The sequence below is a fragment of the Ranitomeya imitator genome, chromosome 4 (genome assembly GCF_032444005.1).
Source record: "Ranitomeya imitator isolate aRanImi1 chromosome 4, aRanImi1.pri, whole genome shotgun sequence".
Taxonomy (NCBI): domain Eukaryota; kingdom Metazoa; phylum Chordata; class Amphibia; order Anura; family Dendrobatidae; genus Ranitomeya; species Ranitomeya imitator.
The window spans coordinates 223,290,679-223,316,507 of record NC_091285.1 but is presented as its reverse complement, the minus strand read 5'-3'; the positions used below and the strand labels follow the sequence as shown (position 1 = coordinate 223,316,507).

The window sequence follows — 25,829 nt, the reverse complement described above, 5'->3', positions numbered from 1 at the left end:
TGTCTGCCAGGACTGAGGGGGCTGACACCCTGTAGGTGCACGACCTGCGCTGCGCTGTCTGTAGGGCATGGTGTGGACATGTGGATTCGGTGGTTTTCACTTTTTTCACAATTTTTATATTTTTCTCCAGGCTTATTCTTTATGGAGAACACATGAGCTCTACGCTTAGTATTCATGCATATGGGGGGTCATGCATATGGGGGGAGTCGGGAGGTAGCTGCCAGCCAAATGTGAGGCATGTATATGGGGGGAGTCGGGAGAAAGCTGCCAGCCAAATGTGGGGCATGTATATGGGGGGAGTCGGGAGGTAGCTGCCAGCCAAATGTGAGGCGTGTATATGGGGGGAGTCGGGAGATAGCCGCCAGCCAAATGTGGGGCATGTATATGGGGGGAGTCGGGAGGTAGCTGCCAGCCAAATGTGGGGCATGTATATGGGGGGAGTCGGGAGATAGCCGCCAGCCAAATGTGGGGCATGTATATGGGGGGAGTCGGGAGGTAGCCGCCAGCCAAATGTGGGGCATGTATATGGGGGGAGTCGGGAGGTAGCTGCCAGCCAAATGTGGGGCATGTATATGGGGGGAGTCGGGAGGTAGCCGCCAGCCAAATGTGAGGCATGTATATGGGGGGAGTCGGGAGGTAGCCGCCAGCCAAATGTGAGGCATGTATATGGGGGAGTCGGGAGGTAGCCGCCAGCCAAATGTGAGGCCTGTATATGGGGGGAGTCGGGAGGTAGCCGCCAGCCAAATGTGAGGCATGTATATGGGGGGAGTCGGGAGATAGCTGCCAGCCAAATGTGAGGCATGCATATGGGGGGAGTCGGGAGACAGCTGCCAGCCAAATGTGGGGCATGTATATGGGGGGAGTCGGGAGGTAGCTGCCAGCCAAATGTGGGGCATGTATATGGGGGGAGTCGGGAGATAGCTGCCAGCCAAATGTGAGGCATGTATATGGGGGGAGTCGGGAGGTAGCTGCCAGCCAAATGTGAGGCGTGTATATGGGGGGAGTCGGGAGGTAGCTGCCAGCCAAATGTGAGGCATGTATATGGGGGGAGTCGGGAGAAAGCTGCCAGCCAAATGTGGGGCATGTATATGGGGGGAGTCGGGAGGTAGCTGCCAGCCAAATGTGAGGCGTGTATATGGGGGGAGTCGGGAGATAGCCGCCAGCCAAATGTGGGGCATGTATATGGGGGGAGTCGGGAGGTAGCTGCCAGCCAAATGTGGGGCATGTATATGGGGGGAGTCGGGAGATAGCCGCCAGCCAAATGTGGGGCATGTATATGGGGGGAGTCGGGAGGTAGCCGCCAGCCAAATGTGGGGCATGTATATGGGGGGAGTCGGGAGGTAGCTGCCAGCCAAATGTGGGGCATGTATATGGGGGGAGTCGGGAGGTAGCCGCCAGCCAAATGTGAGGCATGTATATGGGGGGAGTCGGGAGGTAGCCGCCAGCCAAATGTGAGGCATGTATATGGGGGAGTCGGGAGGTAGCCGCCAGCCAAATGTGAGGCCTGTATATGGGGGGAGTCGGGAGGTAGCCGCCAGCCAAATGTGAGGCATGTATATGGGGGGAGTCGGGAGATAGCTGCCAGCCAAATGTGAGGCATGCATATGGGGGGAGTCGGGAGACAGCTGCCAGCCAAATGTGGGGCATGTATATGGGGGGAGTCGGGAGGTAGCTGCCAGCCAAATGTGGGGCATGTATATGGGGGGAGTCGGGAGATAGCTGCCAGCCAAATGTGAGGCATGTATATGGGGGGAGTCGGGAGGTAGCTGCCAGCCAAATGTGAGGCGTGTATATGGGGGGAGTCGGGAGGTAGCTGCCAGCCAAATGTGAGGCATGTATATGGGGGGAGTCGGGAGAAAGCTGCCAGCCAAATGTGGGGCATGTATATGGGGGGAGTCGGGAGGTAGCTGCCAGCCAAATGTGAGGCGTGTATATGGGGGGAGTCGGGAGATAGCCGCCAGCCAAATGTGGGGCATGTATATGGGGGGAGTCGGGAGGTAGCCGCCAGCCAAATGTGGGGCATGTATATGGGGGGAGTCGGGAGGTAGCTGCCAGCCAAATGTGGGGCATGTATATGGGGGGAGTCGGGAGGTAGCCGCCAGCCAAATGTGAGGCATGTATATGGGGGAGTCGGGAGGTAGCCGCCAGCCAAATGTGAGGCGTGTATATGGGGGGAGTCGGGAGATAGCTGCCAGCCAAATGTGAGGCATGTATATGGGGGGAGTCGGGAGATAGCTGCCAGCCAAATGTGAGGCGTGTATATGGGGGGAGTCGGGAGGTAGCCGCCAGCCAAATGTGAGGCATGTATATGGGGGGAGTCGGGAGATAGCTGCCAGCCAAATGTGAGGCATGTATATGGGGGGAGTCGGGAGACAGCTGCCAGCCAAATGTGAGGCATGTATATGGGGGGAGTCGGGAGATAGCTGCCAGCCAAATGTGGGGCATGTATATGGGGGGAGTCGGGAGATAGCTGCCAGCCAAATGTGGGGCATGTATATGGGGGGAGTCGGGAAATAGCTGCCAGCCAAATGTGAGGCATGTATATGGGGGGAGTCGGGAGGTAGCTGCCAGCCAAATGTGAGGCATGTATATGGGGGGAGTCGGGAGAAAGCTGCCAGCCAAATGTGGGGCATGTATATGGGGGGAGTCGGGAGAAAGCTGCCAGCCAAATGTGGGGCATGTATATGGGGGGAGTCGGGAGAAAGCTGCCAGCCAAATGTGGGGCATGTATATGGGGGGAGTCGGGAGAAAGCTGCCAGCCAAATGTGGGGCATGTATATGGGGGGAGTCGGGAGAAAGCTGCCAGCCAAATGTGGGGCATGTATATGGGGGGAATCAGGGGAGGGGTAGCTGAAAGCCAAAAAAAAAAAAAAAAAGAAAGCATGTAGGGGAGCTCGGGTGACCATTTCTACTTTTCTGCATAAAATAATAAAAAATATACTGAATGCATAATATCACATGTATTATAACGCAAACCTTAGTCTGTATGTGAAATGCTAGGCTCTGGCAGATGTGTCCCCTCCAACATCCTCTGACCCGACCCTGTTCCTTATAGTCGACGGAATCTTTCTTATTTGTATTCAGGCGTAGAATATAACATGATGCTAAATGTGAAGACTATCAAACATGTTCTCAGCCGTTTGTAATAGAAGGGGTGTTTCGGAGTATCAGACAATTTCTCTATCAGGCAGATGCACACCTTTGCGCCACTAACATATATTTATATATTTTTTGTGTTTTTAGATGTACAAAGTGCTGGCTACAGAAACACTAAGCCCCCTGGCAGTGAGTGCCGCTATTGACAATGCACTGGCTACAGAGAAGGTAGATGGCACGTGCTGCTATGTGACGGCACACAAAGGCGGGTATCCAAATCTGGCTGTACCTACTTTGCGTATGGTACCAATGGAATCCTGTTCTGGGCCAAATATTCTGTACAATGCTTTTCATTTTGTTCACATTATCAGATGGAGCAAATTTAATCCAATCTGTGGCTTGTGCAGCCCATAGAATTCACTTGATGTGTCGCTGTCTTTGCTAAAAGTAGATCACAAACATCTAGGAGTGTAACTTGCAGGGGAGGCATGCTGGTAAGTAGTACCAGAGGTGATAGCTAGATAGATTTGGACAGTGTCCAGTCAGGTTGGGGACCTGATAAATGATGTCTCAGCGGCGCTCCCGTGCCTAGTAGCACGCCACCAGCAGCTAGGCACGGGAGCACCGCTGAAACACATCATTTATCAGGTCCCCAACCTGACTGCACACTGTCCAAATCTATCTATCTAATCTTATCTATCTATCTATCTATCTATCTATCTATCTATCTATCTATCTATCTATCTATCTATCTATCTATCTATCTATCTATCTATCTACCTCTGTTACTACTTACCAGCAACCCCCATATCATATAAGGGATCTATGCAAATCTACATAGTATACCATTTTTACAGCGACTTTATGAGTAACACTCAGGAGAGTCGAAACATCAAAAGTTCGGTCGCTTACTGTACATACTACACTATTTCTGCTCCCTTAATGATACTATGTGAATAAAAATCATATTCTGCGTGGTGTCTGAGCTGGAGGACGCGTGATATGGAAGTAGGGGATGAGCTATTTTTTTTTTTTGGGGGTGGGGTAATTGGGACTAGACTTAAAATGGGTTGATTACCTTTGGGACCTTTTTATTTCCTAAATGCTTGGGGCTAAAATCCTTTGCAGAGAGCTGCTGCCAGAATCCTCTGTCAGTGGCTTATCTCCCTGCTGAACAAAACATTCTGCCAAATCCTTCCTGCAATGATATTATCTGTCGTGGAGAGTCAGAAGGCCCCCATACACACTAGACTAACAACCGATCCTAATAGTATCAGCGGGTTCAGCCAACTTTCGTCTAAAGGTACCTTCACACTAAACGACGCTGCAGCGATCCAGACAACGATCCGGATCGCTGCAGCGTTGCTGTTTGTTTGCTGGAGAGCTGTCACACAGACAGCTCTCCAGCGACCAATGATGCCGGTAACCAGGGTAAACATCGGGTTACTAAGCGCAGGGCCGCGCTTAGTAACCTGATGTTTACCCTGGTTACCATCCTAAAAGTAAAAAAACAAACGCTTCATACTTACCTTCCGCTGTCTGTCCCCGGCGCTCTGCTTCTCTGTACTGGCTGTGAGCACAGCGGCCGGAAAGCAGAGCGGTGACGTCACCGCTGTGCTTTCCGGCCGCTGTGCTCACAGTGAGTGCAGGAAAGCACAGCGCCGGGGACAGACAGTGGAAGGTAAGTATGAAGCGTTTGTTTTTTTTACTTTTAGGATTGTAACCAGGGTAAACATCGGGTTACTAAGCGCGGCCCTGCGCTTAGTAACCCGATGTTTACCCTGGTTACCAGCGAAGACATCGCTGAATCGGTGTCACACATGCCGATTCAGCGATGTCAGCGGGAGAGCCAGCGACCAAATAAAGTTCTGGCCTTCTAGCCCCGACCAACGACATCACAGCAGGATTCTGATCGCTGCTGCGTGTCAAACTGAACAATATCGCTAGCCAGGACGCTGCAACGTCACGGATCGCTAGCGATATCGTTTAGTGTGAAGGTACCTTAACAACCGATCCTGATAGTATCAGCGGGTTCTGCCAACTTTCATCTAATGTGTATGTTTTTTATATACCTGGTTTAAAAACAACAGTATCACTGTGCTTGATTGGCCAGCAAACTCACCTGACCTTAACTCCATAGAGAATCTGTAGGGTATTGTCAAGAGGAAGATGAGACACCAGACCCAGCAATGCAGATGAGCTGAAGGCTGCTATCAAAGCAACCTGGGCTTCCATAACACCTCAGCAGTGTCACAGGCTGATCGCCTCCATGCCACGCCGCATTGATGCAGTAATTCATGCAAAAGGAGCCCCGACCAAGTACTGAGTGCATTTACTGAACATGCATGTCAGTAGGCCAACATTTCTGATTTTAAAATAATTTTTCAAGCTGGTGTTATAAAGTATTCTAATTTACAGAGATAATGACTTTTGGGTTTTCATTGGCTGTAAAACATAATCATCAACATTAACAGAAATAAACACTTGAAATACATCTCTGTTTGTAATGACTCTATATAACATTTCACTTTTTGTATAGAAGAACTGAAACAAATTCACTTTTTGATGCTATTCTAATTTAGTGAGAAGCACCCGTAAGTGACACTGATTAGCTCCACTGACCGCACTCCTAAACCCAAAGCGCAGAGGTTTCAGCTTACTGCTTTCTGCGCTGCTCCTCCAGCTCTAAACCATGCTGGTCACAAATGGCTCTACTTGTGCAATGTGATGTGGTCCTTTTGGGCAGACGGCAGATATTGTAAGTAGTTGGGAAAATTAGAAACATTAGGGTCCATTTGCTCAGACTGTTACTGGGTCTCGCACTGATTTTTTTTTTTTTTTACATGAGATCTCATAAAGAGGGGAGCCGGGATAGAGAAACGATCTGTAAGATTGTAGACTGAGGCGCTTCAGGCGAAACGGATCAAAGCCATGTTCTTTCTACACTGCATTGTTTATATGAAATCCTTGTGTTGCTCATTTCTTTTCCACAATGTGTACTCGACAGGTCTCCCATACCTGTGGGCGCGGTATGATAGGAAGCCAACAAAACAGGCAGAAAAGAGGTTTAGAAAATATATCTATTCAAAAGGAAACTCCAAAGGTTTGTGCCGTCGATTTAACATTGGAAATATTATGTTATGTCGGGTACCATTACAGGAGTGTAGATCCTATCCTAATGTGAAGCAAATGCCTCCAACTGGATATGTAGTATAGTTCTTCTGATAAGCTATGTCGCTTAACCCTAATGCAGGGTATTGCAGGAGCTTAGGTATCCATGGTTGTGAGCACTCATAGTGACAGTTGTTAGTGGTGGGAAGGAGTGTGACACACATCCCGCCCCGCTAATCAGCTGTACCCAATGCTGCTGGATGTGATCACTTGTGTATCGCAACATCTGAGCTTCATCAACAGCATTGTGGACTCAACAGGGCACTGCTGATTCACCTTTATTCATTCAAAGGCAGCCACTATACAGAAGACAGAGCTTTGCTACGTAGCTCCGCAACTGATCACATTTGGCCACTGCCACCACCGGGGTCAGCTGACTGCAGGGGGTGCCGATATGATATTGATGTTCTATCCTAAGGATAAACCATCAATATAAAAGCCCCTTTAATTTTTAAACTGGGATAATAGGATGATTCAGACTTTTCTTTAGTCTTCCTAGGAAACTTGAACCTATGTGCATTTTATTGCTTATTTCTATAAGGGGGATTGCCAGCTGTTTGACAACACCCACCGTGTGGGAGCCGACACCCGCTATGTATTGAGATGGCTCCGCACCCAACCCCTTCTGCTAAGCTCCGCTCACTTTCCCCCAAAATTGTCAGCTGGCAAAGAAAACTGCAAATGTTGCCAATATGTAATTGCTCAAAAAATTGCATCTCCAGTTTTCTGACATAAAAATTAATTTACCCCCATCATTTTTCCTTTGATTCCTAAGAGCTTAACTAGTATTTTAAAATCCACAATTCGTATAGATGACATGTAGCAGCTTTGTACCAGTAATAAGGATTTAATTTTTTTTATTTTAGATTTTGTTTGGAATATTGATGACGATTTCAAAGTTGTTCCAGATTTTTGGATTCCAGCAAAGGGTGTGAGCCATTCTAATGGCAAACCATACCCTGATGAAAATGGCCATATACCAGGTACCTATGGAAAATCTCTTGCATTGCATAATGACTGCTTTATGAAGGATCATCTCTTGAGCCATTTTATTTTGTAAAACGTTTTTGTTTATATATCTAGATTCAGTCATGACCCATGAAAATTTAGACCATAGCCTAGATGGTCCTATCCTGGTTCCTAAATCCAAGTAATATGAACTTTACATCATTGTGCTTAGGATTACGATTTCTGTAATGTCTCATTTGCTAAACTAAAACGTATGCCTAATTATTCTGCCGTAAATCATGAAGAATTTATCCTCAGATTTTTCCAAAATTATGACGGCAGTACACTCTATGATCATCCCAGCTGGAGGCCCCTTTACTCAAGCAGTAATCTGTTGAACGAATGTGTGTGGAATTGTTCAGTCTTCAGACCATGTCCATTAACTTGTGTAAAAAGGTCTTAGGCTAGTTTCACACTAGCGTTTTGCTGATCTGCGGAGGGCTGCGGACTTCCTCCGGCGAAGCCCCACCCCCGGCCGCACCTCCATTGCTAGCTCCGCCTACTTCTGCATGCGGCCTGCGTACCTATCTTTAACATTAGGTACGCAGGTCGTGCGGCTGTATGCGGATGCTTCCGCATGCGTCGTTTTGACGATGCGGCGACCAGCGTAGGACGCAGCTTGTAGCAATTTTTTTTCTCCGCATCGTCAAAACGACGCATGCGGAAGCATCCGCATTCAGCCGCATGACCTGCGTACCTAATATTAAAGATAGGTACGCCAGCCGCATGCAGAAGTAGGCGGAGCTAGCGGCGGAGGTGCGACCAAGGGCGGGGCTTCACGAGGAAGGAGGAAGTCGGCAGCCCTCCGCAGATCAGCAAAACGCTAGTGTGAAACTAGCCTTAAACCAGCAGAAATTGACTTGCAATCTTGAAGACTCGTTATGGCCAGAGATCTGTCCATGTAAACCGAGCTGTACTGTTGTCCTTTCAGCATCTGGATAGGTGGGAGAGGGTGGACCTTTCTATGAGCATTTGTTTTCGCATGTGATTTATTTTCTCATTGTCCCCAGGATATTTTTCTCTAAACATTTTTTCCCTACCTTATCAGGTTGGGTGCCTGTGGAAAATGGCAATAAGCAGTATTGCTGGCATTCTTGTGTAGTAAATTATGCATTCGGAGTAGCCATAGTATTAAAACCGAAGACAGAGGATCCTGGATCTTTGGAAATTTGTCTGGTACATTTGTCAGATCTTCTTGAACAAACACTGGAACTCATTGGAACCAATATAAATGGAAACCCATATGGTAAGTGATCTGAGAAATAGCTAGTTTGTTTGAAAGAACCCTAAGTTATATACACGAGATATCAGATTATTTAGATGGAGCAGGAAGGTCACATTTCTTCTTGCTATGAGCTCACCCCCCAAACTGCATTCTTTGCATCAAAAGACATGGTTTAACTACATGAACTCTGAATACAGTCTACACACGTTCTTTGCATCGACATTCTAAATTGTCAGTAAAGTGTAAGCAGCTTGCAAGAGATCATGCAGTTGTGGGGGCAGGGGGCCGGCTGTCAGACACAGCCAGACTCCCCAAGGAGAATACAGACATGGTTTATTACCATAGCAAAACCGAAATCCTAGGCCAACATTCATGTTGGTGCTCGTTCACACAACCATAATTTCATTCCAAGTGCTGTCCTTGGGGGAAAAAAATGGATGATGTTCAACATGGCAGTGAAGATGAGTGATTTATTTATTTTGACACTTGCCGAACCTTATGTGTGAACAGAAGCACAAGCGTGCACTAGTTTCTTCCAGAAATTGGATGAGACTCACACATTCAAGTCTACTTGTGCGCAAAAACAATCGGATGCCATATGGCGTCACAGTATAGCATTCGTTATTTACAGAAAAATTGCAATTCTGTAACACCGGAAACTGTAAATGGTCTTGTGACTCACAGCTACTGTTGTGTAAAAAAAAATGTATTGCATATGGATGAAAAGTGAAAGAAAAACGTTTTTTTTTCTGTATGAAACCCTGACATTTTATATGCTTGTGAGAACCTACCCTCAGAAGTGCTATGTATAGGCCCACATTCACACTGTAGCCATTAACAGGCAAAACCTAGAATAAAATATGACTAGAAACCCTGCAGTGTCATTAGATAATTGGTAATAATACATATGAATAGCATAGGGTACTTGGTTGACACTATTTTTATTAGGAACATAAAAGCCATCCCACCACAACAGCATCTCACCTCACTATGTGACAGCAGGCTTCAAAATAGATGGGAAACAGAAAAAACTGGAGTAGTAGTCCAAAAAATGTCACAATTTATGAATACAAAAATACATAAGTCAAAACAATGACTGAAAAATCCAACACACATGTATAAGCTAGGTGACAAAAAAGCATAGTAAGAACAAAAACAGCAGCTCATCAATTGAAATGTAAAGTGAATATGGGAAGCACACACTAACAAGTACATTCAAAAAATGTTAAAAAGATTGCCTGTAATAAAGTGCAAATGCATCTAGCAGCCCCGAACATTCCCGCATAATGTTGTTCGGGGATGATTTAATCAATATCCATTTAATAAGCACCAATGTCCCAGAGTATATAGTGGATATCCCACTACCCCTATTAACATAAATGTGCTGCCAAGAAGCATTAAATGACCTAATCTAGGTTCTTACCCATAATAGTACCACTCAGATGAGCCGGCGTTTCAGTTGAGGAGCTGCTGTTTTTGTCCTTACTATGCCCTGTTTTGTCACTTAGTTTATACTTGTGTATTGGATTTTTCAGTCATTGTTTTGACTTATGTATTTTTGTATTAATAAATTGTCATTTTTTGGACTCCAGTGTTTTCTATTGCATATATGGAGTGTCCTTAGCATGGGGCCAGTCTAGACAATCTGTCTTACTGTTGTTCCCAAATACATGGTTACGGTACTATGATTTCTGCTTTAGTACTATTGTTCTTCAAAATAGATGGGGCAGAGCAGGACCTAGATCTAACGTTTTTTACACCTGCCTGTGGAAAGCCAAATAGACAAAATGCACAACCCAAAGGCAATTGGCCCTCCATCAATTGTACCAAGTACAAGAAATTAAAGCAAAACCAGTCATAAAATGTATGTGAGTAAAGTGTAGGTGCACAACAAAACCTAGAATAAAAATGGGTAGTCAGTAAGTAAATAGTAGTATATGTAAATAACATAGTTACATTGTAAACAGCTTGCCCAGAGATCCTGCAGCTGTGCGCTCAGCTATCGGACACAGCCAGACTCCTCGCAGACAAGATGACCATGGTTTATTACTATGTTTACATTCTCCACTTGTATTCCAGCACTGAACCAGTGCTTGTGTATACAGATTAGGATGAGTCTGTTTCCTTCCCCTGACACAGGGGTCATGTGATTGCTGGGTGACCTGGTCAGCTCTACTGTGCAAGTGCAGCGCCCCAGAGACCTGGTCGTTGCAGTATGGCGCTCTGCCGCTAAGGGGAGCAGCGGTACGTCTGATGGCACTAAGGAGTTCTCCTGACCAGGTATCACCAGAACACATTACACTTCACACTCCGGCCACTAGGGGGAGAAAAAGGCTTTATTTATTGGGCCACTCCTCACACTGGTAAAACTAGGGGCTGGGGAGGAAGTTAGTCAGAAGCTGACTGGGTTGGAACCAGGCAACATCCCGTGGCAGGGGGTGTTGCAGGGAGAAGGCACAGGGGGGTCCCTGTCAGGCGTGGGAATCTGGCAGGTGCCTACCGAACAGAACAGAACGTAACGGAACCGCGCCTGCACACCCTGCGGCGGTATCCAGGAGAGAGACACGAAGGGAAGGATATTATGGAACAGTGTAAATGAGATCAGCACAAAGGAGAGCCAGTAAGAGTCGTGCCGAGAGAGAGAGGCAACATCTTGCTGAGGCGCGTAGTCGGTGGCCGGATCACCGTAGGAGTAACTGACTTCAGGCCTTACTTCAAATTCCGCTGGACAGTTAATCATAGGTTGGCTGTCTACCTTCTACACCTACGAAGACATAGGGGGCAACATTGGGAGAGGGGCGTCTCTAGGGTCCCGGAAGACCTCCAAGCCTTCCCGTCAAACGGGTGGCGTTCTAGCCATAACATATCTGGGGGACGTTAGAAACTAGTAACATCTGGAACCAAAGAACGAGAGAGAGAAAGAAAGCTGTAGAGAACGAACGAACGAGAGCAGCAGTTGTGAGGACTATTCCGAATGCTCAGCAGGGTAGGACTACAACACACAGGCGCTAGTGGTAGGCACTGATTTCCATCTGCGAAGGAAACTCTGGATGTGCCCATCGGACCGGCCGGTCTCTGATAGCCCAGTTGAACGTGCTCTGGACTGAGGATATTGAAGCCTTCAGTAAAGAGGTAAAGAGACTGCAACCTTGTGTCCTCGTTATTGCCTGCACCTCACACCATCACCATCTACCTTACTGGGAAGCCCTGGGGACATACTTCACCTGTGGGAAGGTATACCATCCATCTGCCATTCCATCACCCCAGCGGACCCCACAGCAGCGTCGGTCACCCTGACCGAACACCACAGGTGGTGTCACGAACCCCTGACAGACTGTACCATCACCTTTATTGGACGCCCCTTAGCAGGGTCACGACCGGGTCCAGCCACCGTGACAACCGCATAACTGAGCAGAAAGGATCGGTACCGAGTGACCTGTGGCCCTGTGTCTGGGGGCGATCCACAAGCAGGAGGCAGAAATCTTCCTGTGGGTGGAGCTATTACCAACCAATCAGCAATATAAAGAGTGTATAATTCCCTCCTTATCGGCAGCGCAGTGTGCGAAATAAAAAAAAAAAACCATATAAAGCAAAAAAAACAAACCTAAACAAACCTTTCCAATCGGTATTGCATTTGTAAAAGAAAACAAATCCAATTTGCAAAAAACAAAGGGAGCACAATTTAAAATGTTCTTAGCGGTCCCTTGTGGTTGTTAAATGTGAAAAAGACACATGTTTCCCCTATTTTCCTTCTCTCGCAATATAAAAAATAAATAAAATAACCCCCCATTGAATTGTGAATTATGGAAGCAAACATTATTTGAACATCCAAATGAGAATTATTTAGAGCAATTAAAATCTCATCGAAATGAAAACCCGAAAATGTGTATAGTAAGCAACAGGAGGAAATGATCCAGACATGGAGTGGCTAAATAGGGTCAAAACACATGGACAGTTATTTCCTAATGGTTGTATATTCCAGTCAGGTTAGAAACCGGGGTGCAGGTATCTGATGTCTCCAGGTATTCCTGGTCTCCATGCCACTAGTTCAACTAAATTATACCATCTCTGCCCTTTATGATCTCTTAAGTGTAGGCAAAGAGCAGACACATGGGGATGAATTTACAAATTCTGTGTAATAGTGTAAACTTGAGGCCCCTATACACATTAGATTGCTGTTGGCCAATGAACCATTCATCTGATGGCTCTCTCACATACACAAATATTTGTCTCAGATGTTCCTGTGTTCTCAGAACCTGAGTCTTATCTCCCCCCTGAGTAACGGGTTCAGCCATTGGCATACCAATGGCTGGATCCTTCTCTACAAAATCATGTGTTGAGGGAGAGTCAAGGTCTAGAAAGTTCTTGGTGGGGAGTCAAGCAATGTATTATATTGTAGTTCTCAGTATATTTAAAACTTTGTTTTCCAGGTAATTAACTGTTAACTGCTGCAGAATATGTTGGCACTATATAAATAAAATTATTATTATCTAGGTATTGGTAATAAGAAAAATCCACTTCATGTCCTTGTTCCTCATGGCACTTTTCTCATAAAGGATCTAGAAGCTCTCGATCATAACAGCCTCATGTCTTGGTTTGAACATTCTCAAGAGGGGAAAGTAGAAGGCATAGTGTGGCACTGCAAGGATGGATCTCTATTCAAGGTAAGACTAGAGGAGCTTTAACATTTCGGGGCAGCACGGTGGCTCAGTGGTTAGCACTGCAGCCTTGCAGCGCTGGAGTGCTGGGTTCGAATCCCACCAAGGACAACATCTGTAAAGAGTTTGTATGTTCTCCCTGTGTTTGCGTGGGTTTCCTCCGGGTTCTCCGGTTTCCTCCTACAATCCAAAGACATACTGATAGGGAATTTAGATTCTGAGCCCCATTGGGGACAACAATGATAATGTGTGTAACCTGTAAAGCGCTGCGGAATATGTTAGCGCTATATAAAAATAAAGATTATTATTATTAAAGATTATTATTAAAGGACGCAACGGCAAATTTCAAAGACATTTCAGTTTTCATGTAAATAAAGGTAGATCACTTAACCCCTTAGTGACAGAGCCAATTTTCACCTTCATGACCAGTCCCTTAATGTGGTAATAACTCTGGAATGCTTAGACGTAAGCCACTGATTTTGAGATTGTGTTTTATTTTTTGTGGGATATTGTACTTTGCTGGTAGTAAATTTAGCTTGGTAGGTTTTGCATTTATTTCTGAAAATATGAGAATTTTTGCGAAAATGTAGAACAATTCACAATTTTAAAACTTTCAATATTCATATCCTTAAACCAGTCAGTCATGTACAAAGTGATTAATAACATTTCCCATATGTCTACTTCTGCATTATTTTTGAAGCGTCATTTTATTTTGTTAGGACTAGAGATTGGGCGGACCCCTGGATGTTCAGATCTGGCAGGTTCGGCCGAACAGTTAGATTTTATTTATTTATTTTTTTTGAGTACCCGAACCCAGACGTTATTCACTTGACTGGGGGGCCCGAACATCCAGTGTCTGCCACACTGTCATGTGCATGGCAGAGCGGCAAACACTGCTTCTGGGTAAGATACTATCAGAGCATTACCTTAGGGTGCCTCACTGTCCTGTAAACGCACACACACCCGACGCGCGTTTCAGAAATCACTTCCTTTGTCAGGGGAACCTTGACCCCCTGATGAAGGAAGTGATCTCCGAAACACGTGTTGGGTGTGTGTGCGTTTACAGGACAGTGAGGCACCCTAAGGTAATGCTCTAATAATATCTTCCCCTGAAATATAAATATATATATATATATATATATATATATATATATATATATATATATATATATATATATATATATATATATATATATATATATATATATATATATATATTTTCCTGAGTTTTGTAATGTAATTTTTACTCAAATATTGCTTTATCCCGATATTTTTATTTTTTTCACTTTTACTAGGAATACCATAAGAAATTGGACCCCACAATGTGTTAACTAGTTTCTTCTGAGTGCGCTGATACCCCCTTTGTGGTCAGAAACTTCTGTTTGGACAAACATCAGGGCTTAGAAGGGAAGGAGCGCTATTTCCATTTCTGATCACAAATTTGGTTGAAATAGATTGTAACTAGAGATGGGTGGACCCTTGGATATTCGGGTCCGGCGGGTTTGGTCAAATAGTTATCAAACTAATAAAAAAAAAAAAAATGTGTGTGTACCTGGGCTTGAACATCCAGTGTTTGCCACTCTGCCATGTGCATGACAGCTCGGCAAATACTGCTTCTGATTGATGGTAAAATCATTACCGCCAGTCAGACAGCTGCGGTTCCCACACTGTCAAATGACAGTGTGAGCCTGCAGCTCTGATAGGTATAAGGTTTACTTTTTGTCACTGGGGTGGGCTGGGAGTACTGCCCCAGATTACGCCTGCTGCCTCTAATAACAATAAGAGCAGGCGGCAGCTGACTGGAGTATTCATTAGCCTGCGCTCTAATTCCACTGTATTTTTGATAACCAGCCAGGCAAAACTGTCAGCTGGGGCTCCAACCCTCAGCTGTCTGCATTAGCAAAGATGGTTATCAAGAATAGAGGTGTCTCCATGCTTTTTTTTAATTTTAACTATTTAAACTGATGAAAAAAAAAAAGCGAGTGGTCATCCCCATTTGACAACCGACCTTGTTAAAGAAGACAGCTGGGAGTTGGTATTTTCAAGCTGGTAAAAAGCCATGGATATCGACCCCCCCCCCCCCCAGTCTAAAAATAGTAGCCCGCAGCTGCCCAGAAAAGACACATCTATTAGATGTGCCATTTTTGGCGCTTTTGTGGCTCTTCCCATTTGCCCTGTAGCAGTTGCAAGTGTGGTTGATGTCACCTTTGTATTGTCTGGTGACATCAAGCTCACGGATTAGTCATGGAGAAGCGTCTATAAGGCATCCCATCAGCCTGCGCTGGTGATCAGAGGCAAACTTTATACCTCTGATCACAGCTGCAGGCTCCCGCTGGCATTTCACAGCATGGGAAGCATTGTCTTAAACGCTGTCATGTGTGTTCGGAGAGCTGAACTCAAACAGTAACATGTACTTCCTGGTGAAGTCCATGTTCGAACAGTAGGTGTTCGGTACGGACGCCGAACTTTACTGTTCGAGTTCACCCATCTCTAATTGTAACCCCATTTTAGAAGCTACACCTTGCAAGGATTTTATCCGGGGTACACTGGCCATTTTGAAATCACAGGTACTACACCAAATTGTATACCATTGGATAGTCATATTGAACATTTTCATTTTTTTTTCATAAAAATGTTGCTTTACCCACAAATTTCTCACTTTTTCAAGAGGTAATATGAAAAAGCTAGCCACACAGTTTGTTACCCATTTTCTTCTGAGTGGTGATTATTCACATGCAGTCAAAACGTTTTCTTTGGACACATGGCAGGGCTTGGAAGGGAAGAAGCGACATCTGGTATTTGGAATGTAAATTTGGCTGAAATAGGGTGCTAACATCACCTGAGGTACCAAAACAGCAGAAACACCCCACAAGTAACCCCATTTTGGAAACTAGACCCATCAAGGAATTTATCTGGGGGGGGTTCGAGCTTTTTTACATTTTTTTCTTGCCAAAATGTTTAGCCCTAAATTTGTAATTTTTACAATGGATAATGGGAAAAACGGAAACCATAATTTGTTATGCAATTTCTTCTGAACCCGAAGATTCCCCATATGTGGTCAAAAACTGCTGTTTGGGCACATGCAGGGCTCGGAAAGGAAATAGCACTATATGATTTGTGAAGCGTAAATTTGTCAGGAATAGATTGTGAATGCCATGTCGGGATTGTGCAGTGAGAATTTCATTTAGCAAAGTCACCCATCCGACTTGGAAATTTCTGTCCTTTTAGAACAGGGGTCCCCAACTCCAGTCCTCAAGGCCCACCAACATGTCATGTTTTCAGGATTTCCTTAATCTTGCCCAGGTAATAATTGCATCACCTGTGCAATGCAAAGGAAATCCTGAAAACATGACCTGTTGGTGGACCTTGAGGACTGGAATCGGGGACCCCTGTTTTAGAACATCCAGCCATTGGGCCTTTCCTACCCTCTTTCTGAGCCACTGAAAATCCTCCTTTCTGAAGTCCAACCTTAAAGTCTAAGTCCTCGCTTGGTCTTCCTCCTCTTGAAATCCAAAATTCGAGGATCGCATGATCGCTGCCTCCTAAATTTCAAGCCACCTTTATTTCCTCAACAGTTTCCTCCTTGTTGGCAAGAATTAGGGCCAAGATTACAAATTCTCTTGTTCTCTCTTCTACCTTTTGAAATATTAAGTTGTCAGCTAGAGAAGATAAGAATTTTTGGGACCCTATTACTTTTGCCTGAGGGACATTTCCAACAAATATCTGGATAGATAAAATCTCCCATGATCAAGATGTCCTACATTCTTGAGAACATAGACATCTGATGTAAAAAGAGTTCATTCATATCTCCAGTCTATCCAGGTTGCCTATACTAAACACCTACAATAGTGCCCTTTGTGTTCTTCGCTCTACTTCTCCGCATTTCAAGACTGTTTTAACAAATTTTTCTTTTTTTTTTAATTTAGCCTCTACATTGCAGAGATATTAGCAGTATTCATGGTAAAGAAGAACCCGTTCCCACCACAGCTTAGACCAGGTTTTATTAGTGTGTGAGATTTATAATGGCAGACATTTTTCATCTCCTGGTCTGACCTGCATGAGCCACTGTGGGGGAGGGGCAGTGCAGCTGAGTTTAGATGTCACATTACAAAGTCCTCTATCAACTCTATTACTATGCAGCAAGAACAGGCTGTCATTATGTGTCACACAGGAGTAACCTACCTGTTCTGGACACATCCTGTATTCTAAAGTAATGACATCCTTCTCTGACCTTGCTACAGAGCTATTACAAGTTGAGCAAAACGGACATTAAGGTGCAGAATTATAAAATGTGAGCAGCATGTTAGCTCAGTGGTTAACACTGTTGATTTTGCAGTGCTGGGATACATTGGTTCAAATTCAACAAAGGACAACATTTGCTAGAAGTTTGTATGTTCTCCACGTATTAGTGAGTTTCCTCTGGAGTCTCTGGCTTCCTCCCACACCTCAGACATGCTGAGAAAATGGATCAGGAAGTTAGATTGTGCGCCCCATTGGGTACTGTGATGCAGATGTTGGTAAACTGTGAAATTAATGGAGCTATAAAAGTGAGTAAAATCGATTGTGATTCCCAATGGGCACAGAGATAACTATCTGTGAAGGGCTGCGGAATATGATTGTAATGTATAAGAATAATAATAAATGTTGCTACGGGCAACAAAGCTGGTTTTCGTGTTGAAAAGTTAAGCCCTAAATGGGATGCTTACACTTTGAAATCTCAGCTCTAAGATAGGCAGTGTGGTGGGGAGGGGCAATACAGCAGAAATGACCAGGCTATGAAGGGATGAGAGTTTGTAACGTGACGCACCGAAACTCAGCTGCACTGTCCCTCCCTTATGCACTGACTTATGGTGGAGATTAGGGCTATATGTGATATATCTCAAAACCTGCCCTAACCGATGGTGGGAGAGTGTTCTTTCCTTTTGAGTGTTGCTCCCTGCTTATGATTGGTCCGTGACATTCAGGGGAAAGTACATGCCCCCATTGAAAGCTGGCTGATAACATCCACTTGGCATAATGAAAATGAACTCTCTAGGGGTCAAATACTGTGCCAATATCTTTCCAAAGGTAAGGTCAAATAAAAAAAGAAAATTCTGCTCTGCAGCCACTATTACATCCTTTGTCCAGTTCAACATGAAACATTTGAAAGGTCCTCTTCTTCTGTTATTGGGATCGGACATCCTGATGCCTTAGTTAATAGTCCCACAAAGGTCATCTGATGACACTACATTAGGGAAGAGCTAAATGTAGAAAATACACCTAGCCTAAAGTAAATTTCCCAGCAGTTCCCTTCTCCTTTTCTGTGAGCCTATTATGTCTAATATTACAGTGACAACATTGTAGAATCGATTATAGGCTGGACTCCACCTGAAAATAACGGTTTGGTCCAGAGCAAGGCAAAATCCCTATGAGGCAGATACCATTTCTCCCATGTTAAGGGAAAATTCCCTCTTGACTCCACATATGGCAATCAGACTAGTTCTCTGGACCAACGTCAAATCACAGAATCTAGTGCTTATAACCTGAAATATCTTTCAAGAGAGGCATCTTAGACTTCCTTGTACTTTGTTTACTGAATCAACCATTACTACATGATCTGGCGGAGAGTTCCTTAGTCTCGCAGCTCTTACCGTAAAGAATCACTGTGAAAATGATTAGACCTTCTTCTAAGTGTAGTCACCTTGTCACAGTTGCAGGCCTAGTTATGAGAGTTCTTTGTGCTGCCCATTCATATATTTGTACATTGTAATAAGATCGCCTCTAAGCCTTTGTTTTCCCTAACTGAATAACCCCAAGTTTAGGAACCTCTCTTGGTATTGCAGTTCACTTATTTCCTTAATAGCCTTGGTCACCCGCTCTAGTTCAGATATGTCCTTCTTATACACCGGAGACATAAAAATTGTACACAGTATTCCACGTTTGGCCACACTAGTGACTTGTATAGAGGCAAAACTATGTTCCAAGTGCTGAGTTCTTGCATGGAAAACTGAACCTGTGTTCTTCCTGATGACCCCTCCTAATCAAACCCCTTACACCACTGAGGACCCATGACTGCATGCTCCATGTGGAAGATGGGTGAGAGAGTTCCTTCACTTTTGAATGAATTAAAATTATATACTGTAAAGGTAGATTTATCACCGGATACTGCAATCATTAGTGGAACATTACTCCTTGCTTGTTGCTAGTGTTATGAAATAATAATAATTGAGGCTCTTTTTTTTCATATTGAAATTAAAAGTTACGGTAAATTTTAATTTGACTCAACTACTGCTGTAGTAATAGTTATATGAAAAAGTTTGGGCACCCCTATTAATCTTAAGCTTAATGTTTTATAAAAATAGTTTTTTTTGCAACAGCTATTTCAGTTTCATATATCTAATAACTGTTGGACACAGTAATGTTTCTGCCTTGAAATGAGGTTTATTGTACTAACAGAAAACGTGCACTCTGCATTCAAACAAAATTTGACAGGTGCATAAGTATGGGCACCCCACCAGAAAAGTGACACTATTATTTAGTAGATCCTCCTTTTGCAAAAATAACAGCCTCTAGTCGCTTCCTGTAGCTTTTAATGAGTTCCTAAGTTTGATGGTCGCCGAGCATGGACAGCCCTCTTCAAATGATTCCACAGATGTTCAATGACATTCAGGTCTGGGGACTGGGATGGCCATTCCAGAACAGTATAATTGTTCCTCTGCATGAATGCCTGAGTAGATTTGGAGCGGTGGTTTGGATCATTGTCTTGCTGAAAGATCCATCCCCTGCGTAACTTCAACTTTGTCACTGATTCATGAACTTTATTGTCAAGAATCTGCTGATACTGAGAGGAATCCATGTGTCCCTCAACTTTAACAAGATTCCCGGTGCCGGCATTGGCCACACAGCCCCAAAGCATGATGGAACCTCCACCAAATTTTACTGTGGGTAGCAAGTGTTTTTCTTGGAATGCTGTGTTTTTTGGCCGCCATGCATAACGCCTTTTTGTTTGACCAAACAATTCAATCTTGGTTTCATCAGACCACAGGACATTCTTCCAAAAAGAAATTGGCTTCTCCAAATGTGCTTTTGCATACCTCAGCCGACTCTGTTTGTGGCGTGCTTGCAGAAACGGCTTCTTTCGCATCACTCTCCCTTACAGCTTCTGCTTGTGCAAAGTGCGTTGTACAGTCATGGCCAAAATTTTTGAGAATGACACCAAAATTTTATTTTCACATGATCTTCTGCCCTCTGGTTTTTATTAGTGTTTGTCTGATGTTTATATCACATACAGAAATATAATTGCAATCATATTATGAGTACCAATAGGTTATATTGACAGAATGAGTTAATGCAGCAAGTCAATATTTGCAGTGTTGACCCTTCTTCTTCAAGACCTCTGCAATTCTCCCTGGCATGCTCTCAATCAACTTCTGGACCAAATCCTGACTGATAGCAGTCCATTCTTGCATAATCAATGCTTGCATTTTGCCAGAATTTGTTGGTTTTTGTTTGTGCACCCGTCTCTTGATGATTGACCACAAGTTCTCAATGGGATTAAGATCTGGGGAGTTTCCAGGCCATGGACCCAAAGTCTCTATGTTTTGTTCCATGAGCCCTTTAGTTATCACCTTTGCTTTATGGCAAGGTGCTCCATCATGCTGGAAAAGGCATTGTTGGGCGCCAAACTGCTCTTGGACGGTTGGGAGAAGTTGCTCTTGGAGGACATTCTGGTACCATTCTTTATTCATGGCTGTGTTTTTAGGCAAGACTGTGAGTGAGCCGATTCCCTTGGCTGAGAAGCAACCCCACACATGAATGGTTTCAGGATGCTTTACAGTTGGCATGAGACAAGACTGGTGGTAGGGCTCACCTCTTCTTCTCCGAATAAGCTGTTTTCCAGATGTCCCAAACAATCGCAAAGGGGATTCATCAGAGAAAATGACTTTGCCCCAGTCCTCAGCAGTCCACTCCCTGTACCTTTTGCAGAATATCAGTCGGTCCCTGATGTTTTTTCTGGAGAGAAGTGGCTTCTTTGCTGCCCTCCTTGAAACCAGGCCTTGCTCAAAGAGTCTCCGCCTCACAGTGCGTGCAGAAGCACTCACACCAGCCTGCTGCCATTCCTGAGCAAGCTCGGCACTGCTGGTAGTCCGATCCCGCAGCTGAAACAGTTTTAAGATACGGTCCTGGCGCTTGCTGGTCTTTCTTGGACGCCCTGGAGCCTTTTTGACAACAATGGAAGCTCTCTCCTTGAAGTTCTTGATGATGCGATAGATTGTTGACTGAGGTGCAATCTTTGTAGCTGCAATACTCTTCCCTGTTAGGCCATTTTTGTGCAGTGCAATGATGGCTGCACGTGTTTCTTTAGAGATAACCATGGTTAACTGAAGAGAAACAATGATACCAAGCACCAGCCTCCTTTTAAAGTGTCCAGTGATGTCATTCTTACTTAATCATGACTGATTGCCAGCCCTGTCCTCATCAACACCCACACCTGTGTTAATGGATCAATCACTAAAACGATATTAGCTTCTCCTTTTAAGGCAGGACTGCAATGATGTTGAAATGTGTTTTGGGGGTTAAAGTTCATTTTCTGGGCAAATATTGACTTTGCAAGTACAGTAATTGCTGTTAAGCTGATCACTCTGACATTCAGGAGTATATGCAAATTGCCATTAGAAAAAATGAAGCAGTAGACTTTGGAAAAATTAATATTTGTCTCATTCTCAATTTTTGTCCATGACTGTATAGTTGACCGATGCACAGTGACACCATCAGCAGCAAGTTGATGCTGCAGCTCTCTGGAGGTGGTCTGAGGATTGTCCTTGACTGATCTCACACCATTCTTCTTCTCTGCCTTTCTGATGTTTTTCTTGGCCTGCCACTTCTGGCCTTAACAAGAACTGTACCTGTGTTCTTCCATTTCCTTACTGTGTTCCTCACAGTGGAAATTGACAGGTTAAATCTCTGAGACAGCTTTTTGTATCCTTCCCCTGAACAACTATGTTGAATAATCTTTGTTTTCAGATCATTGGACAGTTGTTTTGAGGAGCCAATGATGCCACTCTTCAGAGGAGATTCAAACAGGAGAACAACTTGCAAGTGGCCACTTTAAGTAGCTTTTCTCATGATTGCATACACCTGGCTATGAAGTTCAAAGCTCAATGAGGTTAGAAAACAAAAAAAAGTGCTATAGTAAGTCAGTAAAAAGTAGGAGTATTTAAAACAAGAAAATGATAAGGGTGCCCATACTTATGCACCTGTCAAATTTTGATTGCACATTTTCTGTTAGAACAATAAACCTCATTTCAAGGCAGAAACATTACTGTGTCCAACAGTTATTAGATATATGAAACTGAAATAGCTGTTGCAAAAAAAAAACTATTTTTATAAAACATTAAGCTTAAGATTAATAGGGGTGCCTAAACTTTTTCATATAACTGTAATTGCTGAGATTTTTTTCCATAACCTAAGGTCCTTGGATAAGAATTTGTTTGCCACTTTAAATTGATGTATATAGTAAAAAATCAGTCTCGTTTTGAAGCCCCTCTGATGGCAGGCAAGAGGGTCTTCAACTGAACCCCAACTGCCATAGCAACCCATTTGCGCCCCACGATCACGTCGCAGGGTGGAGGGGGCAGTGGGCATGTAGCATGGCTTGCCCCCGTGCAGGCATACCATTAATGCAGATGCGGGCAGAGCTTGGCTCCCCCTGTAACTGGTTGAGGCAGATACAGAAACTATCTGCCACGTATGAGGCAGGCTCAGCTTGTGACAAGCCACATGACTGCTATGGGGACCTTGAGTGGCCTGGTGTCAGCGCCTGCAGCGGGTACAATAAATTGCACAGAGGTCCAGGGGGGAGGGGTGGGTGTGTGTGAATGCATTATACTGTACAGTGCTATGTGGCCCTATGATTTCTATGTATGCCCCTGTGGTCTTTAAAACCACTTGTGACTTTTTTTCCTATAACTGAGCCTGTTCGTAAACCACTTACAGATTTTACTTACTTCCCACAATTATTTAATACATTGCAGCATGTACTGGTGCTGTAAGCCACAAGTACAAATCTGTCTCCCAGGAGAACAGCCATGTTTCTCGCGTTCTCACAAACCTGTCTGCAGGGTAACAGGCTGTGTAGGAATAGTTGTCCCCTGCAGTATTTGCAGTAGGAGACGGCTATTCTAACCTCTACCATTCCAATAAAAGGGGACTTAAGAGTTTTATCCCAAGGCGCAGTTTGTTGTAAAGTGTATGAAAACCGACAAAAACGTGTACTTTACGTGCCCTTTCTGTGTTTTCGCTGCTGCTCATAGTGTCTATCATTGGCTTCAGCGCTACTGATGTGATGTCTGAGCGGTAGACATTAACAAGTACTGAGCGCAGCGGTGGAGACTTTGCGCTAAACTCGGAGAGGGTGAGAAAAGCAGTTTGCTTTTTTTTTTCTACATTATTACTCCTAAAGGACACAACTTTCCTGAAATCCCTTTTAGGCTAGAGTCACACTAGCAATTTTAAAATTGGTCCAATTTTGCTCCTGCAAAGTTGGACGAGTGTAATGCAAGTGTTGTATTTTTCATGTACAGTGGGGCAAAAAAGTATTTAGTCAGTCAGCAATAGTGCAAGTTCCACCACTTAAAAAGATGAGAGGCGTCTGTAATTTACATCATAGGTAGACCTCAACTATGGGAGACAAACTGAGAAAAAAAAATCCAGAAAATCACATTGTCTGTTTTTTTAACAATTTATTTGCATATTATGGTGGAAAATAAGTATTTGGTCAGAAACAAACAATCAAGATTTCTGGCTCTCACAGACCTGTAACTTCTTCTTTTTCCTCCACTCATTACCTGTAGTAATGGCACCTGTTTAAACTTGTTATCAGTATAAAAAGACACCTGTGCACACCCTCAAACAGTCTGACTCCAAACTCCACTATGGTGAAGACCAAAGAGCTGTCAAAGGACACCAGAAACAAAATTGTAGCCCTGCACCAGGCTGGGAAGACTGAATCTGCAATAGCCAACCAGCTTGGAGTGAAGAAATCAACAGTGGGAGCAATAATTAGAAAATGGAAGACATACAAGACCACTGATAATCTCCCTCGATCTGGGGCTCCACGCAAAATCCCACCCCGTGGGGTCAGAATGATCACAAGAACGGTGAGCAAAAATCCCAGAACCACGCGGGGGGACCTAGTGAATGAACTGCAGAGAGCTGGGACCAATGTAACAAGGCCTACCATAAGTAACACACTACGCCACCATGGACTCAGATCCTGCAGTGCCAGACGTGTCCCACTGCTTAAGCCAGTACATGTCCGGGCCCGTCTGAAGTTTGCTAGAGAGCATTTGGATGATCCAGAGGAGTTTTGGGAGAATGTCCTATGGTCTGATGAAACCAAACTGGAACTGTTTGGTAGAAACACAACTTGTCGTGTTTGGAGGAAAAAGAATACTGAGTTGCATCCATCAAACACCATACCTACTGTAAAGAAAGGTGGTGGAAAAATCATGCTTTGGGGCTGTTTCTCTGCAAAGGGGCCAGGACGACTGATCCGGGTACATGAAAGAATGAATGGGGCCATGTATCATGAGATTTTGAGTGCAAACCTCCTTCCATCAGCAAGGGCATTGAAGATGAAACGTGGCTGGGTCTTTCAACATGACAATGATCCAAAGCACACCGCCAGGGCAACGAAGGAGTGGCTTCGTAAGAAGCATTTCAAAGTCCTGGAGTGGCCTAGTCAGTCTCCAGATCTCAACCCTATAGAAAACCTTTGGAGGGAGTTGAAAGTCCGTGTTGCCAAGCGAAAAGCCAAAAACATCACTGCTCTAGAGGAGATCTGCATGGAGGAATGGGCCAACATACCAACAACAGTGTGTGGCAACCTTGTGAAGACTTACAGAAAACGTTTGACCTCTGTCATTGCCAACAAAGGATATATTACAAAGTATTGAGATGAAATTTTGTTTCTGACCAAATACTTATTTTCCACCATAATATGCAAATAAAATGATAAAAAAACAGACAATGTGATTTTCTGGATTTTTTTTTCTCAGTTTGTCTCCCATAGTTGAGGTCTACCTATGATGTAAATTACAGACGCCTCTCATCTTTTTAAGTGGTGGAACTTGCACTATTGCTGACTGACTAAATACTTTTTTGCCCCACTGTATGTAGATCGGTGATGGAACTGACATAATTAAGGAATCTTTTTTTGTGTTCTAGCTTCATCGCCATCATCTTGGATTAAAATGGCCACTCAACAGCACGCGTCTAAATTCCAAGTCCGTTTCCATTAGACTGGATTTATGCAAATATGAAGCAGATTCAAGCACATTATTGGGTCAACTTTCAAAAAAAGACACTTGGTGTTATGACAAATTAAAAGACATCTTGTTAGACTGAAAACAGCACCTTGTGAAGGAAAAACAAGTGACTGCTCATGGAGCCTGAAGGCGACTACTGTGGAACGTCTACATTTTAACCATATGGAACCTTCTGCTCGGTCAACAGAACAGATGTCCACATGGTACCAGCATCACATAAGTCTGCTGAATGTTCTCACTATCACAAATGACTGGCAACATTTATAGTCACAATCCTGGGAGATGGAAACATTAATACATTAGTTTCTCATTTAAATAATTTTGTCCAGCATGGAAAGTTATTAAAGTTTGCAAATCATTTTA

The 25,829-nt window shown here is 44.1% G+C and overlaps 1 protein-coding gene across 1 annotated transcript in view; it reads left to right on the top strand.

The window, feature by feature from the left end:
• Nucleotides 1-25,829, top strand: part of RLIG1 (RNA 5'-phosphate and 3'-OH ligase 1) — a 26,321-nt gene extending 492 nt beyond the window's left edge. Inside the window, exons 2-7 of the mRNA XM_069764394.1 lie at nucleotides 3,244-3,361; nucleotides 6,104-6,199; nucleotides 7,134-7,250; nucleotides 8,324-8,521; nucleotides 12,995-13,164; nucleotides 25,366-25,829. Of these exons, the coding sequence (XP_069620495.1) occupies nucleotides 3,244-3,361; nucleotides 6,104-6,199; nucleotides 7,134-7,250; nucleotides 8,324-8,521; nucleotides 12,995-13,164; nucleotides 25,366-25,545 (879 nt within the window). The 3' untranslated portion in view covers nucleotides 25,546-25,829. The remainder of the gene's footprint in view (nucleotides 1-3,243; nucleotides 3,362-6,103; nucleotides 6,200-7,133; nucleotides 7,251-8,323; nucleotides 8,522-12,994; nucleotides 13,165-25,365) is intronic.